Genomic DNA, 19,773 nt, shown 5'->3' with positions numbered 1-19,773 from the left:
TTGTAGACTTTGTAATTTTGAAAAGTAAAGGTGATTATTCAAGTGTGGGCTCTGTTTTCCTTAAGCAACAAAATGAGTGTTTCCTCACTAGATTATGTGAGAATAAACTGTAATAAAAATATCTGGAAGGTCATTTTTTAAATTTTCAACTGAATTCAATGAGTTGTATAATATTTCTTATTTTGTTTCAGATTACTTACTCGTTGTAACTTCCTGCTAGTTTATGGTTAACTTAAATCTATAAAACATCAAGAAGATAAGTTGAGTCAAACTCATTTTTAGATAACTAGACTTGTAAATATTAACATGGAATAAATGCCAATTTTTCCCCCTGTTTTTGTACAGTTACTAAGGACTATGTGACAGATTTTACACATTTCCACCACACACTAGAGCAGGTTTTGTGGACTGTCAGATTGATGCAAGGGTTCATGACAGTATCACCCCGAGATGGGGAGAGCAGGTCCCTGGACACAGCCGGGCGCCTCACCTGTACTGGGATGACCAAGGCTCACAGGACCCAGACTCTGCAAAAGACTTGAGCTTGAAATTATCTGTATTTTCAAAGTATCAACCGATTCTTTCCTTGTTTAGCACCCTCAGATCTCTTCATGGAAAACAACTTCCTCTGATCATTTCATCCCTGTCTATGGCACTTCCCTATAACACTAAATTAACCATGCTTGCATTTCAGTTCCTTCTATCTGATTTCAAAATGGATGTGGTTTGTGTGTGTGTGTGTGTGAACACCAACTAAAGAAAAACAAAACTTACATATACATTACAATTTGAGAAGCACTATTGATATGAAAATAAGCTTCAAAGTCAATATACTAAGTACGAATCAAGAGAAATGAAGTATTTTAATAAGAAACTGGGATTCTAACAGAGGGTTAGAAGTAAAACTAATTAAACTTGAATAGCATAGGACATTCGGAGCTCCCCATCCTCCCTCAATTATATAAATACAATTCGCAAGCACTGGAGGCCAGTTCATTTCTCAACTCTATGTCAAAGTCACCCCAAGTGCTAGAACGGAGGGCTGGAGGGGTGCAGTGTGTGCAAGAGGCAAACTGGGCAGGAAAGGCCCTCTGGTCCCAAGGCAGGTGTGGGGGGACTGAGACAAGCCTGCTTAGCAACTCAGCAGAGGAAATGACGAGCAGGAAACTGCTCTGTGTCTCAGGAACCGAGTGGAATTCCAAGATAAGAAAAACAGTTGCTAATTTGAGTATAAAAGCAGGAAATATGATACACTTATTTCCCTTCATGCAAACGCAAGTACACGAAGGGCTGTGTGAAAATTATTTTTCCCTTGTTTGGATTCACATTGCTTCTCTTGGACACGCTGGCTTTTCTTTCTTCTCTTCTTTGTGGATATTATGGCTGATAACACAACAAGTTTAGGGAGTCCATGGCCTGAAAACTTTTGGGGTAAGGTCTTTTTAAATTGTTTTTCTTTTAAAAATAGGATGCAGAGAAATGTACTGCATAATTTATTAAAACATTGAGAATGTCTGAGACATTTAGTTTACTGTCAATTGATTACTTAAAATCTTAATGTATTTATTACCACAGAAATCTATAAATAAAAATGTCTTTAGATTAGGCTATGAGGTCATTTAAGAAGAACCTGACCAGCAACTATAAAACATCAATGAGAGCAAAGAGAAGAAATACGAAGTGAAAGTCATCACTGTCTTGAATATGGATTTAGGAGAAGAAATAAGTTTAATTTGCTTTAAGTACTATAGATTTTGTTTAATGATGCGAAAGTGATCTGTGAAGGTTATTTTAACTGATTTTGTCAATATTATTTCCCAAAGTGAATCTAAATAACACAACTCTAATTTTAAAGGAATACATTTGGAGAGGATGACTTAGATACAGTATGGAACAGTATTATGAAATCAGGAAAGATGGTGTGGAAAAAGGCAGTGTCGTAAGGGAAGCCTGTTACAGTGGGAGAGGAGCAAGGCCAGAGTTGTGGATTTGGCTACAGCCAATGGCAGGCGGTTATCAGTGCAGTGTTACCAGCTGTTGTCAAGAGCAGCAGGTCCTTGAGAGCAGCACAGCCAGTGGCTCCAGGCTGGACTCACACAAGGAGAAAGGGCTGAGCGAGATGCTGAGAAATGGGGGGGGGGGGGGGGGGGAGGGGAAAGGATTGGATTAAATTCAGAAGAAAAATAACTTAAAGGAGAAAACGGAGTTTGTGAAGAGATCTTTAGCCCTCTCTGTACATTCAGAAAATGTTTTGATCATCTCGTAATCATGGCGACCCTTCCGTTGTGGTTCACAGCAGGGGCTGCGACTCCGCGGCTGAAGGGGGCAAGCAGCAGCTGACAGTCCCAGGAGGCCTGACCTGTCTACGAGCACAGAAAGCTGCCTCTCATTAGTAGTTGATGATGTTTGCCTTAACTCTGCAGAGTTGGGGTGAGCATCCTCATAAAATTGTACAACAAAATTAAAACGAGAAAGCAAATCATGCTTTGTACATTGTACAGCATGGCTTTGCCAATCAAGCATGAATAGTCATTTCATTACATGTTGGCGACAGTGATTACTTAATGCCCTCGTTTCCAGAAAAAGTAACATGCGAAACATGCAAAAAATAGAACATGGCAAAGATAAATTTGTCATCCTAAAAATAAATATGTATGCAAACTACTCAAATTGAGGGTAATATAAAGGGCAAGATTAATGTGTAACAGCCAAATCCATTTTTTACAGATCATTTAACATTGAATTTCAGCTTTGCAAAAAGCAATTATTTTTGCTGAGTAAAAGGTAGCTAATGATCACTAAAAACACCAGAAATTCTACAGGAGCATAATTACAGCTCATCTACTCATAATAAAAATCTAAATACTGTACTAGGAACATCTGTACGTAAGAGGGAATTCAAACTTACTGATCCAAAGATGGGTACCAGCATTCGCGTGCTTTAACATGTAAATATAATGGAAATACTGCATGCCAAAAAGGGACTGGTTACATTGCTAAGCAGTAACAAAACCAGTGCAAATTTGCTAAGCAGATGTAGTATTTGGTAGTTTGGGAAAAATACATGATAAGTTGCAGTATTTCATCTGGCGTAAAGTGTAAGAGATGCAATATTAAATACTTGCAAGATAAAAATTTCCCCCAATCTATTCATCTTTTCTATTTTCCTTTCTTTTTTGTATTTGCCACTGATAGTCCAAAAGTATCATTTTGAAAAACTTGCACAATGTAACAAATTATTCTATTGCTTACCAAAATTATTTATCTGCTTGGCATTTTTGCATTCTGAGGGTGATGGAAAATAGTTTTAAAAAGCAAATCATCTATCTCAAACCATACAAATTTCCTGGATTTAACAGGCATAAGGATTTAAATATGTTTTCCAAATATTACTTTTTAGATTTGCTTTGTTGAATGACAAGAAAGAAGATAAGTATGCTGTTATGATCAACAACAATACCTTGAGTTTTTAGTTTTCACACACTAGTCTCACATCGTACAAGGTCATCAGGGCAAGTGGTGTTTTGAAATTGCCTGTGACCACAGAGAGAGAATGCCTCTCCCTGCTTCCAGCCTTTACTTATCCCTAACAACAGGAAACATGATCCTTGGAAGTTCCCTGTGGCCTGCTCCCATCAAACAGGGGACCCAGGTCACTAAACCCCGTTATTTATTTAATACTAAGAACCTTAGGGAGGACATTGCATTGTTTATCTGCTGTGTGCTATGCCTAGCCTTTGTCTAGCCTTGTGAAAAAATTAGGAGAAGCTATGGGTAGAGTATTTCACGAATAGATTCTCAAAAAAGGATGTCTTTCCCAACAGTATCCTATTGTTGGAACTCATTATGTGTCTACACTAATGCAAATATAAGCGTGTACCATTATTGAACAACACAAGATAATGCATAAAAAAATGACAATGATTTGATCATGTAAGATTTAAGCAAATCCATAGCCAAGATGACACTTAAATCCTTCTCAGAAATCAAAGAAACTTTACTCTTCTTAGAGTGGTTGCAAGTAGGAAGTTAATTGTAAGAAGTACTTCCTAGTCATTGACTTTCCACTTACTAACTCAATTTCATTCAGTTCCACAGTTTAGCAAGAGTGTTGACTGACCATATTAGACAGTGTGTTAGGCGTTAGTGACTCAAATCAGGCATTGTTTGAGAACTTCATGGAGATGGAGGGAAACATTAGCAGCACAGAGTAACAGGTGGAATAGCCACCATGGCTGGGGAAGTCAGCCGTGTAACTAAAATTCTTGTATTTGGGAGTCCTGGACAGAGAGGGGAAAAGCAGGCTGGAGACAGTTTTCAAGATTCTCAATGCCAGTCCAGGCGTCTGAGCCAGTTTAATTCAATCACTTGCCAGCTAGTGACCTCAAGACTGCCTTCCTTCCTGCTAGAATTTTCTTTCAGTGAAAAAACAGAGGGTCTGAGATGCACAGGTGCTAAAATGTGGGAGGCCAAGGGGCTCTAATTTTTCAAGTCTTGGCCTCTGCTGACATCTGCTGACCTAAATTTGTCATCTGCCTTTACTGCCTTTGGGAGCACTGGAGTCTGAATTGTATTGTCTGTGTAACGTGGATCAGAGGCGTGGCTTTCGCTTTCCTAATCCTGCTCAAGGCTCTTTTCTGTCTCATGGGCACCGGGCATGGCTGCAGCAGTTTCAGGAGGCAGGGGCTCCATCAGGTGCCTGCAGTGTGACTGGCACAGCCCACTCTGTATTTTGCCCTTTGAGTAGCCAGGATCCCTTTTGTGATTCTTCTGAATCACAAAAAACTTTTCTCTTGGGTCTCTCCAAAACCGCCCCTTTACCCTGTTGGTGAAATTGACCTCAGGCTGTGGTTTGTGGTAAAAAGTTACCTGGTGGAAGCCTTTACACTATTAGCATTTTGAAACATAATGATACAAGCTAATGCTGTTTTTCACTCTCAAATTATCTGCCAATTTCAGTAAAAAAAAAAAAAAATGTTATTTTAGGGGGCTAGGACTGCAGTGTGTAAAACTACCGCCTGGGGAACCAGCACCCCATATGGGCCCCAGTTCAATTCCTGGCTGCTCCACTTCCAATCCAGCTCCCCCTCCCCCCAGTGTGCCTGGGGAAGCAGAGTAGGATCGCTCCAGTCCTTGGGCCCCTGATCTACCTGGGAGACCTTGAAGACGCTCCTGGCTTCAGCCTGGGTCAGCACTGGTCATTACCAACACTTGGGATGTGGCCAGCAGATGGGAGATTGCTGTCATTCTCTCTGTGCTCGACTTTCAAATAATTATTTTATTATTGTCTACTCCACATATTTAACAAGTAGTTTAGTAATTTCTGAATGGATTTTGTGTTGGCAAAATGAATGTTCCTTAAAGTAACCAAAGAGATGGAGGGTTGTGGGCTGCTTAACTGGGTAATCAAATGCCTCAAGAGGAAGAATCCATGGTTAACTGAAGAACCTGGATGTTTTCTGCCTTTTGTGATCCCGCCTTAATGGCTTGGCTGGGGGCTGTGTGAACTCCAGGCCTGACAGTCTACGTGACACCGGCAGGACACCTGACAAGTCACATAGGCAGACCACTCCTCAGGAAGGAGGTACCCAAACCCACCAATAGAAGCCTGCTAAATCATGACTGTATAATTAATAGCCTGAAATGTGTAAGAGCTGGGGGCTTGGGCTCTCTGGCTCTCTCTCTCTCTGGCTCACTTTTGCCTTCCCTGCGGATCCTGCAGCGGCTGCCCCTCCCCCGCCCAGCCATGCTGGACTGGGGGAGGTGACTGGGAGACCTTAGTTAACCTGAATGAACCACCTTTATGCCTTAGCTCCGACTTCAGACTTGATGATTATCTGGGGATTTCAAAATCCGGCACAACATAACATCTGGAAATGTTGTCTCTTAGACTGTAGAAAACTAGGACTGTTAGGGGTGTAACCCAGGAAATGGATTAAGGCTGCAGTTCCTAATTCCTTACAACCTTAGAAATTCTGTATGTAAATTGATGAGTGATATTGACCTCTACTTCTTTAAGTATTAGAATTTCTAGTTTTTAAATTTTAGACAGAGAAGTTAATTTTCAAAGGGACCAGGTGAGCAGAGAAGAAAGGATGGGGAAAGCACCTCCCGAGAGAAAGCCAGGAGGTGGGGAGCCTCTTGAAGGGAGAGAGGAAGAGACACCTGGGTACCGGAATTTCTAGAACTTTGGCTTAGCATTAAATGTACAGCTTCAGTGATTACAATACCAAGATCAATAAGAATCTTATTTTTAAAAATAAAACTAGAGATAATAATTCAGGAAGAAAAGATTTCTGGCAGTAATATGTGCCTTTTGGTATGTTTTGATCACTCCTATGTGTTTTTTAATGATCAAATATGTCACCACACACTTCTGTATACTCAAATCTAATTCTATCTGATTTTATCATGTGTTCATATTGGCTTCATATTTTTTAAGAAGAGAAACAATCCTGGAACCTGCCTGATGCTGCCGCAGGGTAAGCTGCCATCCGTGACATGGACATTCCACGAGTATGGGTCTAGTTCCAGCTCTGCTGCTGCCTAGCCAGCTCTCTGCTATTGTGCCTGAGAAGCAGCAGATGGTAACCCGAATACTTGGACCCCTGCCACCTGCGTAGGAGACTCACATGGAATTCCAGCCTCCTGGTGGCTGCCTGGCCCTGCCCTGCTGGCCTCTGCTGCTGCCACTTTGGGAGTGAACACCCAAGAGTAGGACAATCTCTCTCTATCTCCCCTATCCAATTCTTACTTTGTTAACTAAATCTTTAAAATATCATCTTACTCAACAAACTTCTTATTTATCCTAGTCAGTGAAGTATTAAGCCTTTGCTCTAATGTAAATCTAAACTGTGAAAAAGAAAGGAAGAAGGAAGGAGGAGAGGCAGAGTATCATGATGTCCTCCGAGCTGTATTGACAAATCATGTTGAATCTGTTACCTGGTAGTTACAACTAAACGAATTTGGAAGGAGTGGGAGATACCATTTCTTTCCTGTTCTGAACCATGTTGAGTGAGCCCACTGAGCTGGCTGCAGACCTCACGTGAGCAGACCCTTAACTTAGTTCTCTTGGCTAAGTGCCCGTCAAAAGGTGTGGTTTTACAACTTTAAGGTTTTTTTCACATCCTTATTTAGACAAAAGCTTTGTGGTCATCAACACTATAAATTTTAAACAGTATTTTTGTAATAGTCGTTATGTTTGCAAACATACACCATACATACATGCATGCACACTTCATGTTCTTCCAAGAATATCCATTTACATGCTCAACATTTTCTTAATGATATTTATCCAAATAAGTAATTTTTTCAATCCAAAAATCCCATGTCTAGTTTTTTTTTATAATAGGGAAATACACAGTATACTAACATTTTTGTCCATCATGTTTCTGTGCAATAAGCCCTCTGAACCTCTTCCTGATGTGGGTGTAGCCTAGCAGCTGTCAGTCACCCTTTCCTGATGGCCCCTGTCTCTTGTCCTTCACGTCTCTGGGAACCAGCGGTGACCTGACACAAGATCACCTTTATTAATTTATTTATTTAATCCACATGTGAGGGATCACGTGTTACTTATATTCTTGTGCTTGGCTTAATTCACTTGGCATAATGACTTTTAGGTCCATATGGTTGTTGCAAATGACACGTTTTCATCGCTTTCTATGTCTGGGTGGCATTTCACTGTGTGTTTGTACCACAGTTTATTCATTCATTAGTGGATTGAATTAGGTGACTTCCATTTCTCACCTGTGGTGAATAGTGGTGCAATAAACACAGGACTGCAGAAGTTTCTTGAAAGATGGATTTTATTTCCATTGGTTATATACACAGAAATGGGGTTGCAATGGGAATTTTTAAACTTAAAGGTTTTTGAGGAACTTCCTCATGGTTTTCCACAATGGGTGTACTAATTTACACTCACACAAACGGTGTTCAAGGGTTCCCTTTCCTCCATGTTCTCTAATAGTTGTTATGTTTTGCCTTTTTGCTAATAGACCGTCTTCATGGAGTAAGGTGGCACCTCAGTAGGTGCTTAATTTACACTGCTCTGATGAACAGTAATACAGAGCTCATTTTCATGTGCTCATTGTCCATTGCACGGTTCTTTAGCTCTAATGGCCAGTTCATGTTTTAATGTTTTCTTCTGTTTTTTTTTTTAAATTTTGATTTAGTATTTAGATTTTATGCGACTTGTAAATACAATGTGAAGAACACAATGACATTTCCTGCTCCATCCCTTCCTCCTTTCCTCCCGTTTTCCCTCTCTTTCCCTTTTTCTTCATATTTGTTTAACATTTGACATAACGTATTTCAGATTTTAACTTCAGGAAAAGACTCAATACTTCAACGAATAAGAAGTTCAACAAGTAAAAAGTGAAATACCTTAGTCACACAATGGCTATAAACAATCATTAAATAGGGCAATGACCATTTCACCCATATAGCATACATTATAAAGCAATCACAGATTCTTAAATCTGTAATAGTAGAATATTCTGAACTTCAGATTGACAGATACAAAACAATATTTCATAAAACAATAGTTGTAGCAATACCAATACACTCAGACATTTCCTTCTTTTATATTTTTGTTTGCTTTTAAAATTTTAGTTCTCACATATAGGGTATAAGTACATGGTATGTGTCTTTCTGGCTCTGAGGTCTGGCTTATTTCACATAATATAATGTCCTCAAGTTTGTTACATTTTTTGACAAATAGAATTTCACTGATTTTTTTATATCTGAATAATATTTGTGTATATATACACATTTTTCTTCGATTGTTTCTTCATAATTCAGTCTTGGAAAGTTATATGTGTCACAGAAGTTGTCCATTTCTCCTAGAGTATTCAATGTATTGCCATATAATTTTCATAGCAATCCTTAACAGCCTGTTGCAGTTCTGTCTTGTCAATAGAAATGTCTACATTTCCACACATGATTTATGAATTTTACTTGAATTTATTTTTATATTTTTATTTAACTTTATATTTACCTTTTTCACAACAAATTCCTTTTATCTCTGATGATGTCTGCATGGTTGAGAGGGATACATGCCTATATGAATCACTGATTAGAGCGGGGAAGGTGAAGGGGTGGGTGAAAGTAATCGAAGCAATTGTCTCCAATCTCCACTTTTCTTCCTGAATATGTGGAAAGTGGGGAAGGGGGGGTGATTTTAGCAGTCCAATTGCATCAGTGCCTGTGAATGCGGGATGAACATCCCAGATCTCATCCCAGGGTTCTCAATGTGGAGCATGCACTGAGGGTTCTACTCAAGTAAGTGGTTTTGACAGCGATTTCTTTGCTATCAAAGAGGAAATCCTTCCAAGGTCCATTTGTTGACATACTCCATTTTACAGTTCCCATTTACCCAAATACTCGATGTCAAAGTTTAACCAGGAGAGATGTCCACTTTGCTCTGTCTTCCTTGGTACTTGGTTTGTTCACTCACCTACAGAGTCTGCATCCTGACAGAGGAGTTCCCCAAGCTCCTCAATCAGGTCATCTTCCAGTGGCCAAGCTCACGCACGCTGGTGGGTTTTTGGCTCAACCTGATTTGACCCACCTCCTGCCCTGACAGGTACAGCGGCCTTGCCCAACCAGCCCACACCCATTCCAGCTCTTACTCTTAAGTGCAACAGCCCAGACATGCCTGGTCCAGCCCCAGCTCTCACATGGTCCACTGGGTGCCGAGACCTAGCCCCGCCTGTTCTATACTCACTCTGGATCTTGTGAGCATCCATGGATGCTGAAGCCCAGCCCAGTCTGGCATATCCAAGGTCTAGTCCACACCCACATCAAGGGATGCTATAGCCATGTCCAACCCCCATTCCAACTCTTATGCTCACTAGTGGAAACTAAAGCCCAGCTAGAGGATCCCCTTAACTCCCCCACCTGGCTCACTTCCAGCCACATATTTTGCTTATGCTGGTGGTTGTTCTGACCCAGCCCAGCATAACTCATCACCCAGCTTGGCTTTTGCCATCAGATGATGCAGCCTGGCCTGTCATGGGCCACCTGTATTCAAACTCTCATTTTGAGTTTCTCAGCCTAGCCCTGTGCCACCTGTCCCCATTCCTGGCTTTCATGTAAACCTGTTGGGGTGATAGCCTAGCTAAGTCCCGTATGACCCACACCACATCCTGGCTCCCTTATATGCCAGTGTGCTATGGTTTGGCCTGGCCCTGCCCAGTCCTCCCCACCTACCACCCCTAGCCAACCCACGTACCTGCCAACAAGTGAAGCAGCCCTTCCCAATGACACAGCCAGTACTGACTCACATGCTCCCCAAGGGGAGCTGTGACCCACCAGTGGAGCTCCCCAAGTTCCCCCATTAGACTCACTCCCAGACCCAGATCTCATGCATGCCAGTGGGTGTTAAGTACTTACCTGGCACAGTATCACCTTAGTTATCAGCCTTTATGCGTGCTGGTGAATGTTGCGGCCTGACCCACTATACACCCAATTCTTGGGTGTGCCTGTGGCCCCAGAATCCATGAGTGTCGCTGAATTCCATCGTCATGCCTAACTCAACCTGCCACCACCCCCAGCTCTGGAGCAGTCCAGTTGGTAGGGTAGTCCAACAGGAGTGAGCCGATTAGCCCCCACAGAATCTGCTCTTGTGTGCTGGTTAGTGTGACCACCAAGCCTAACATGGTCCACAACTGTCCTGACCGTCGCTGGTGGACACTGTGGTTGAGCCCTGCCAGGCCTGACTCCCAGTCATGGTTTTCAGGTGCACTGTTAGACAGTGGTTGATATCAACGGTTGCAGCTCAGTTCTTCCATGTGAGTGGGTGCATTTTTAGCTCCCAAAGGTCCTCTGGTTTCCCTCCTGTAAACCACCTAATCTCAGCCTTCTCATTTACCTGCAAGTGCAGTAGCCAGGTTGGTGGAAGTCACTCAGATGTCACTTTCACTTGTCTTGTTCTGTCTCAGCAGTCCTCCCTCCCACACAACTCCAGACCAGTGGATCACCCTAAGTAATCCACGGCACCCCATGGCCATGAGTGCACAGAGTCCTAAGGCAGCCATGTGGTGGGGTGCTATGTCACCCGGGGGCCCTGCCCTGCCTGCCCAGGACCCGTACACACTTGCTCACAGGTTTCCAGAGCCTGTATGCTAGCATGGTAGGGCCTGCTCCTCATATACCAAGAAAGAAAGAAAGAAAGAAAGAAAGAAAGAAAGAAAGAAAGAAAGAGAGAGAGATATCTCTGCCAGATACTGTCACGAGTCCAGAGACTGACGAGAGACAGAATCCATCAGGTACTTCCCAGTACTGAGCTTCTCCAATGCAGTGAAGGTCGAGGTCTGCTACCTGTTTGCCCAAGGTTGGAGGAGAGCAATAGCACCACTGGAGCTAGCAGTGAAGTGACACCAGCTGCTCCTCCTTCTTGCTCTTCAGGGTGACATCTCTTAGGATTACAATAAGATGCGCCGTGACACCTCACCTGGCACCTGTAGCTCTCCTGAAGGTGACTTGGTGCTTGTACAACTTGTACAACTTGGTGCGTCTCGGTGGGACCTTCTCAGGCTGTCCTGGTGCCCTCTCACATAACTGTCTTCAGTTGTGGCAGCATCGTGGGGTTTTAATACCAATATTTGGCAAGCCCCATAAAAAATGGAACATGCCGCCTATTTTCTATTATTTCAAAAAGTTTGTGTAGATTGACATTATCTATTGCATAAATTTTTATGTAAATTTTACCAGCGTAGTTACATATATTTTCTTGGAGGGTTTAGGTAAAATCTGCAATGTCTTTAATAATAATGAATCTCTCAGATTTTCTGTTGATTCCTCTGTTACAGAAATTTGTGTTTTCTAGGAATTGACCATTTGAATTAAAAATCTGAATATACCGCATATAAGCCACTCATGGCATTCTCTCATGTATTTTTCTAACAATTCATTATTAAAATATTTAAACATCTAAAACGTTTGAATATGTCCATGAACACTCATAAATCTACCAGTGTGATTACATCATTAAAATGTTTCTACTTTTAATCATTAATCTATTTGTTGATACATTTCAAAGTAAATGCAACATGTCAACATACTTACTCCTAGTAACTTCAGCATTGATGTAATTTATAGGGAATTCAAATTATTTTTTAACAATTTTTTCAATTGTTTACAATCATATTTAAATACAATAACAAAATAAACAAAAAAATGAAATGCACAAGCCACAGCAGAACATTCATTGAATTTTTCCAAATGCATACACACTGATTAAAGCAAAGGTTAGTTGAGACATAGACCTTAAGCACCAACTCCATAGTCTCCTAACGCCTCTTCCTAGTCATCGTGACCATTGCCATCACCAGAGGAAACCACTCTACTGGCAATTTTCCTATCAGTGAAGTCACAAAGTATCTATTCTGTGTACAACTTATTTCCCTGACATGGCACATGTCATATCTACTCTACATGTAGCATGTTCGTTCTCTTCATTGCTGAATATTTTCTAAATATTTTACGTTATTTATTTTCATAATGATGGAAACCATGGCTAAGTGCAGTTTGGGGCAATTCAGCATAAACCTGCAATATCTATTCTTGTAAATATTTTTAAGTGGATATGTGTTGTCGCTTAAATACTCTCAAGCAATGCCAGGCTTATTGCAGGCTCTTTCTTGCACATGCGTAAGAATTCAAAGCTGGAGGCGTGAATGTGTGCAGGAAACCAGGATTTATTTAGGACAAAGCAAACATACAGATTGAAGAATTAAGTCAGGCTACTTTGAGGCAATTAAACACACACACACACACACACACACCACAGGGAAGGAGGAGAGACAAATTGGCTAGCAAGTAGTTGAATCTTATTGTGGTTTTGCCTTGCTTTTCTCTGTTGCAAATGATGTTAAGTAGATAAGTAAACCATGATCCCACTGCTATACCACACTCACACCCTATGTTTGTAAATAATTTATTAGAAAACTTGCTCACTTCCCTCTAGCTGCTTTTGGCAGAGTTCAGCAGTTTGTACAGAAGCTAATTGGCTTAAAAAGCCTAGAGTCTTGAGTGCTTGGAACTATTTTTTAAAAGTACTGTCTCTTGATGTTAAGCTTTCTCTGTCACGCCTTTTGGTCTTTGAATATGTTTTTGAGAAGTGTTTGTTCAACTATTTGATCTGTTTTGATTTTCTTTTAGTCTTACTACTGAAGGGAAAAGTCCTTGGTATACACTGATTGCTGTCAGATAAACGTATGTTTGTAAATGTGTCTGGTTGTCTGTGCTGCCAATTCATTTTCTTTGAAATGTTTTTACAGTTTAAAGGTGTCTATGTATCTTTGAACATTTGCATCGCCATTGTCTCCACTGTAACTCACATAATTTTTTGATTTATTGACACAGCAAGGTTTGCAAGGTGCAGCCAGAGTGTTTGAGCATGGATTGAACCCTCATGAAGGGATTCATTCCTGCTTTTCTTATGTGAGTGAGTGTTTGCTTTCACAAGTCTCAGTTTACACGCTCTCTCTGCTTCTTATGAATTTCTGCATCACAAGTTATTCACCACCAGAGCAGATGCCAGCACATTCCCAGCTCTCAAAGCTGTGACAAAAATCAATCCCACTTTTCTTTTAAACTGATTTGAAAGACAGCATTATAGGGAAAGTCAGGGTGAGACAAAACGAAACAGAGAAGTCTTCCCTCCACTCGCTCACTCCCCGGTCGGCTATAGTGGTCCTGTTTGACCCAGACCAAAGCCAGCAGCCAGGCTAATGCAGGGTTCTCACAGAGGTGGCAGGGACTCAAGAACTGTCCTAAGCACATTATCAAGGAGCTGGATCAAAAGTGGCATGGGACAGAACTTGGATCAGCTCCCATAAGGGATGCCAGCATTCCAAATAGCGGAGTAACCTACTGCCCCACAACGCTGGCCCCGGTCCCGGTCTCTTCATAAATGATCCAATCTCATGTAAACTGTTACTGCAACAGCAAACAAAGATATTATCTAAACACGAAGTGTTGGTTTCTGGAAACTATCAAACTTCACCCTAATTAGTCATTTAGATATTCTTACGCTGTCCTCCAAAAGTTGTAATGGCTGAGGATTTTAGCTTTCACGTTTCAAATCCAGAGTTAGCCATCGAATATTAAATTTCTGCATATTCTATAGAAATTGAGCTTTTTACTAATATTCATGTTCCGCTTTTCCAGCTGAGTTTTCTAAGGTTTTTTTAAAATCCTTTGATGATTTTGCTAAACACCAAAGGACAATATTAATGCAAGCACGTCTCTGGGATTATAGTTCTTTCACTCCATTTCTTGAATTTTACAGTAAGTTCCCCAACTTTGTTCCTTTCCTTTTTTTTAGCATAGCATTTATTACAGAGGTGGATCAGGGTCGGGGACAGGAGGAGAGACAGGTGTTTCAGCTTTCCCTGCTGTATCCGGGGTGGGGGAGTGCACCACTCCTCGCTGTCAGGCTACATCAGCTTCTGGGGCCAGAATGTTCCCTGGGTGTTACTCAAATGGTTTGGATTGTTCTGAGAAGTTAGTCTTGTTGCCCCAGAGGTGACAAGTCCTGCCTGAGGCCTGTCGGCTGGTCACGCCTATGCCGTCAGATCTACAGATCTGGATGCTTGCTGAAAAGCCTGGCCTGAATTGTTCAACCTTTGTTGGCTTAGATGAGCTGGCTGCCTTATCTTTCATGTGCATCTGGGTGTGTTCTGCATTTATGCATGGGAATCAGCAGGCTGAGGTGTCCCAGACCTGCAACATGTGCTCTGGGGTCAGACCACATGTCTATGTGATTGTCCCTGAAGCCAAGGATTGAGCAAAGAAATGTAGTTGGGGAGGCCCCTAGGCAATCTCACTTGGGAGGTCCTAAGACAAAGTTCCTGTGTGAACCAGTTGGTGCAGGATCAGGCTCAGCCTGCTGCCTGTACCAGCCAACTCAAGTACTGGTGGGTACAGCTGCCTGGCCAGTCCCACCTCCAGCCCCAACACTCATGTACCAGCAGATAATGTGGCCTTGCTCAGCCAGGCCTGTTCCTAAACTGGCTCTTGAGTCAACGAGGAGTGCTGCAGCCTAGATGGTGCCACTTGCCAGACAGGCTCCCGGACCCTGCTTTTGCATGCACAGGGGAGTGCCGTGGCTTAGCCTGGCCACGCCTGGCCCATCCGCAGGTCCAGCTCCTGCCAAAGGATGCTGCATCTTAGCCCAGCCCAGTCTGGCTCACCCCCTAGACACATTTTATCGTGCACTGGTGGGCACTATAGCCTAACTGGATCCACCTCAGAGAACCCCTAATAGTCTTGCCCCCAAACACAATTTTCATGGCACCTGTGTGTGCTGCAACCAAGCTTAGCCTGGCTTACTCCAGCCCTGGCTCTTAAATATGCCAGCAGGGGCCTTTGCCTGATCCAGAGGCCCTGTGGGTCCATCCATCCATCTCATCCACCTGATCTCAGCTCCCTCAGTTACCCACAAGTGCAGTGGCTTGGTCCATGGAAGCCCTTAGAAATTATTGTATGCACGTCAAACATGCCCTCAGTGGCTTCCATTCTGATTCTTCCCCAGACCCCCGGCTCTGGCCACTGTGTGGCCCTCACAGACACATGTAGCAGCAAAAAATGGTCATGATTCTGGCCCTGCCACCTTGCTCATCAGTATAGTTAATAAAGAGTTAGTATCAACAAGGTCTAGAATGCCAGCCAGCTCTTGGCTGCTTTTCTCCCAGCAGTGGAACATTTGCAAATGCTACACGCAGAGCAGGCCTGGCAGCGGCCTGCAGCTGGAGGAGCTTGGTTGTTTTTCCCTGAAGTCAGGGATGAAGCACGGAAGTCTGAGTGAGGAGGCCCCTGGGCAGCATCACCTTATTCACGGTGACATGGACTTCCTCTAATTCCTTTCTCTTACTTCTCCCTTCCAGATTTGCTGAAGTAAAGCTGACAAATATATAGTACATGTTTAACATGCATGATATGCAATTTTAACATACATAATATAAAGTGATTATTGCCATCAACCTACCTAACATATTTATCACCTCACAAAGTTGCTTTTTGTTATATAATAACTTCTAGAATCTCTTCATTAGTTGCAAACATACGATATGCTGTTATGAGACTATTCAGTATTTATTTTTCCATGTCTATCTTACGTGGCTCCACAATGTCCCCCAGGCTCATGTAAGTTGTTGCAAATAACAGGATTTATTTTTGAAAAGGATGGATGTGGAGCCAGTATGGCAGTGTAGTGCCTAAAGGTGCTGCTTACAGTAACAGTACCCATGTGGGTGCCATTCTGAGTCCCAGATATTCCACTCTGTTTCAGCCCTCTGCTAACGCACTAGAAAAAAGCAAAAGATGGCCCAAGTGCCTCAAGCCTTGCCACTTCTGTGATTCCTGGCGTCAGCTTTGCTCATTGCTACCAGTTGTGGCCACCTGGTAACTGAACCGGTGGATGAATGACATCTCTCTCTGTTTTTTCTCTTTCGGTCCCTCTCTTTGCATCTTTGACCTTCCAAATCAATGAATATTTCCTTTTAAAAAGCTGGATGATAATACTCCATTATTATATTATATATTATATTAACCAGATGTCTTTATGTAATAAATTTCCTTAATCATGAACCTTGGGCATTCCACATCTTGAGCGTTGTGAACGCCCTACAATGCACACAGCGGAGTGACGCTGGCTGCATTTCAAGGCTTAGGAAGATGTTCAAATGTGTCTCTGGAGGACTTGTTGAATGGACCATTTGCTCTATTCTTTAACTTGAAAGAGATCTCCATACTTGTTTCTCTCCTGGCTGTATCAGCTGAATGACCGGATCAATATCTTCTTCCCATCACCTCAGCACTTCTCGTCTGCCCTTCGGATAACAGCTAGGACAAGAGTGATACAACACCTGATCATAGTTCGATTTATGATTCTCTGAGAGGGATCATCATGTTTAAAACCTGTTCGTGCACCTGCTAGCCAGTTGCGTGCCTTTTCTTGGAAAAAAAAATCAGCTGAGGACCTTTTCTCATTTTAACATCAGTTAATCATTTTCTTGCTATAGAGCTTTATGAGTTGGACTTCAATATCTTTCATATGCAAGGGGCATTCAGAATGTTATCAGGCAATAGTGAAAAGATCATATACGTATTTCAAAAAGTTTTTGCACCCCAAATAAGCTTGTCCTTTATTTCCATTTTTCTTGAATGTTTGGAAGTACTCCGTAAATATGGCTTACAAATAGTTTTTCCCACTTTAAGACTGTCTCATCAGTCTGTTCCTGTTTATTTTGATATGCAGGAGCTTTATAGTGTTTGCAATCCCATTCTCTCTAGCAAAATTTAGCTTGTGATCTTACAATTTCAAGAAGTTTCGGAATGTTTTAGCACTGTTCCATTCTGCTGTCCCTGGGAAAATCACTCAGGCACTGGAACAATTCAACTCACAGCCACTAGATGGGGACCTCTACTAACTTTTTAATACCAGGCTTTCAGGTGGTGCTTGTTATTTAGAATACAATATTAGAATCTTAGACTTGGAAGACACAATAGCGGCTGCTATTCTTAGGCCAGAAAGAATTGATGGCTTTTGGTGACTGGAACAGTTGGTAGCACCTGAGAATTTACTGTTTGTCAGCTCCTTACAGATTGTGTAGACACATACTACAAATTATCCCCAAAACACTAATTTATATGACATGCCCTATCAGTGTTGGAGTTTGCTTCTTTTGTTTTCAAAAGAAGATATGCAATTTAAAAAATGATCTTTTGGGGGATGGTTGTTTATCCTAGTTATTTAAGATGCCCATGTCCCGCATCTTAACCACTAGTTTAAATTTCTAAATGGCACATGGGAGCACCTGTGTGGAGTTCTCACCTTCAGTTGCGCACGCATTCCCAGTTCCTTCTAACAGCCCTTGGGAGGCAGTGCTGATGGCTCAGCTGCACTTCAACACTCACATGGAATATCGAGATTGAACTTCCGGCTCCCAGCTCCAGTCCTGTTCAACCCTTCTGAGATGGACCATGAGGAATTGAGTAGCTGGTGAAGCAGCCACAGCATTTTTTTTCACGCAAAAGAGATACTGTGTTTTTCAGCTTAATTCTAACATATGTTTTTAGTTCAGAAATGGGGGTGGGTATTCCTTCTGTCTGGAGTAAGTTTTTCCCACTCTTCCCCACCCCTAGCACAGGGAATCTGAACAAACACAACTTGGGTGAGTTGGAGCACCCTGGGACTGGCAGTTCAGAGGGAAGGGATTCCATTATCACCAGCAGTGAGAAAAAGCCTGCCGGCCTGCATGGGTCCTGTCACCACGGAGTCAGAGACATAAGCGACTTGCCAGGTGTCCAGGAAACGTGACGTAACTCAGTTTGCCAGACGGTTCTATGTCAGCACTTCAGAAGCAGACGGGAAGGGCGGTGTTACAAGGAGCTCAGGTGGGAGAACTCAGTGTGGCGGATGGAAGCAGATAGAGCACAAGGCAAAGCGGTGATCAAACCCCTCATCCGCTTGGCACATTAGTGACTGCTACCACCCACAAGGAAATCATTTTCGGACCACATTTGCAACTCTATAAATTACCAACTTAAGTATGGCATTAGGATGACTATCTTCGTTTCCTAGTTGTTGGGTAAAACAGGATAACAGAATAGTATGTTTAGTTAGTTATAGTTTAGTCTCTGTTTTTTAATTGTGTACCTACTTTAAATGTGATTTAGCTGTTCGTTTTTGTTTTGTTTCAGAGGACCTTATCATGTCCTTCACTGTGTCCATGGCAATCGGACTTGTCCTGGGAGGACTCATCTGGGCTTTGCTTGTTTGTCTGTCTCGACGAAGAGCCAGTGCCCCCATCTCGCAATGGAGTTCCACTAGGCGATCGAGGTCTTCCTACACCCATGGCCTCCACAGAACTGGATTTTACCACCACAGTGGTTGTGAACGGCGGAGCAACCTCAGTCTGGCCAGTCTCACTTTCCAGCGGCAAGCTTCCCTGGACCAAGCAAATTCTTTCCCGAGAAAATCAAGCTTCAGGGCGTCTACTTTCCACCCCTTTCTGCAATGTCCACCGCTTCCTGTGGAAACTGACAGTCACCTGATGACGCTCCCTTCCTCCAATACCTCTCCCGGTATCGCTGCCTCGCACAGCCTGAGCCGCCCTGAGTTGCACTGGTCCAGTAGTAACCTCCGAGGCAGCCTCGTAACAGCACCGCCACCTGCCTATGAGTCCATCATCAAGGCATTCCCTGACTCCTGAGTAGGGTATCTGCCTTGTTTAATCGTCATCCTTTACTCATTTCTTAGTTAAAAGTCATAAAGAGGCCAAACGTGATTTTGTGGCATGTCCCAAATGACTGATGAGTTTTCAAATTAAGATATGATTTTGTAAATTGGACATTACAATGTAAAGCATCTTCTTTGAACATGTTTTTACATTACATCTCATAAAAAAAAAGCTCTGTTTTTCTACGCAACTGTTCATTTCACCTTCAGTGTGGGATGATGATGCTGATGTAAGAATCAGCCATAATAGACGATATGTGGTTCGGCCTCAGCATGCTGGGGGATGGTCCCAGGACGCAGGAGAGCAGCAGCACTCATGGACGTTTAACTCTTACCAAATTGCATAGTAATTGCTTAGAGCCTATGGACCGCATCTTTTCATATACTTTAAAGCATCCCTGGATTACTTGTAATACCAAATACAACATAAATAATTGTTGTACTATGACTAAGGGTGTAAACCACAAGAAAAAGAAAAGTTTATACATGATACATACAGAGGCGCCATTTTCCTCAAATGTTTTCAA

General features: G+C 42.3%; 1 protein-coding gene across 1 annotated transcript; it reads left to right on the top strand.

Moving 5' to 3' along the window:
• The first annotated feature begins 1,257 nt into the window (after nt 1-1,257).
• Nucleotides 1,258-19,273, top strand: MYCT1 (MYC target 1). The gene is made up of 2 exons (XM_004598353.4): nt 1,258-1,431; nt 18,709-19,273. Exons 1-2 carry the CDS (start codon nt 1,380-1,382, stop codon nt 19,218-19,220), a joined length of 564 nt encoding a protein of 187 aa, XP_004598410.2. The 5' UTR covers nt 1,258-1,379; the 3' UTR covers nt 19,221-19,273.
• Nucleotides 19,274-19,773: the final 500 nt, after the last annotated feature.

This window comes from Ochotona princeps, chromosome 1, assembly GCF_030435755.1.
Source record: "Ochotona princeps isolate mOchPri1 chromosome 1, mOchPri1.hap1, whole genome shotgun sequence".
NCBI lineage: Eukaryota > Metazoa > Chordata > Mammalia > Lagomorpha > Ochotonidae > Ochotona > Ochotona princeps.
This window is presented reverse-complemented; position numbering and strand designations above follow the sequence as displayed.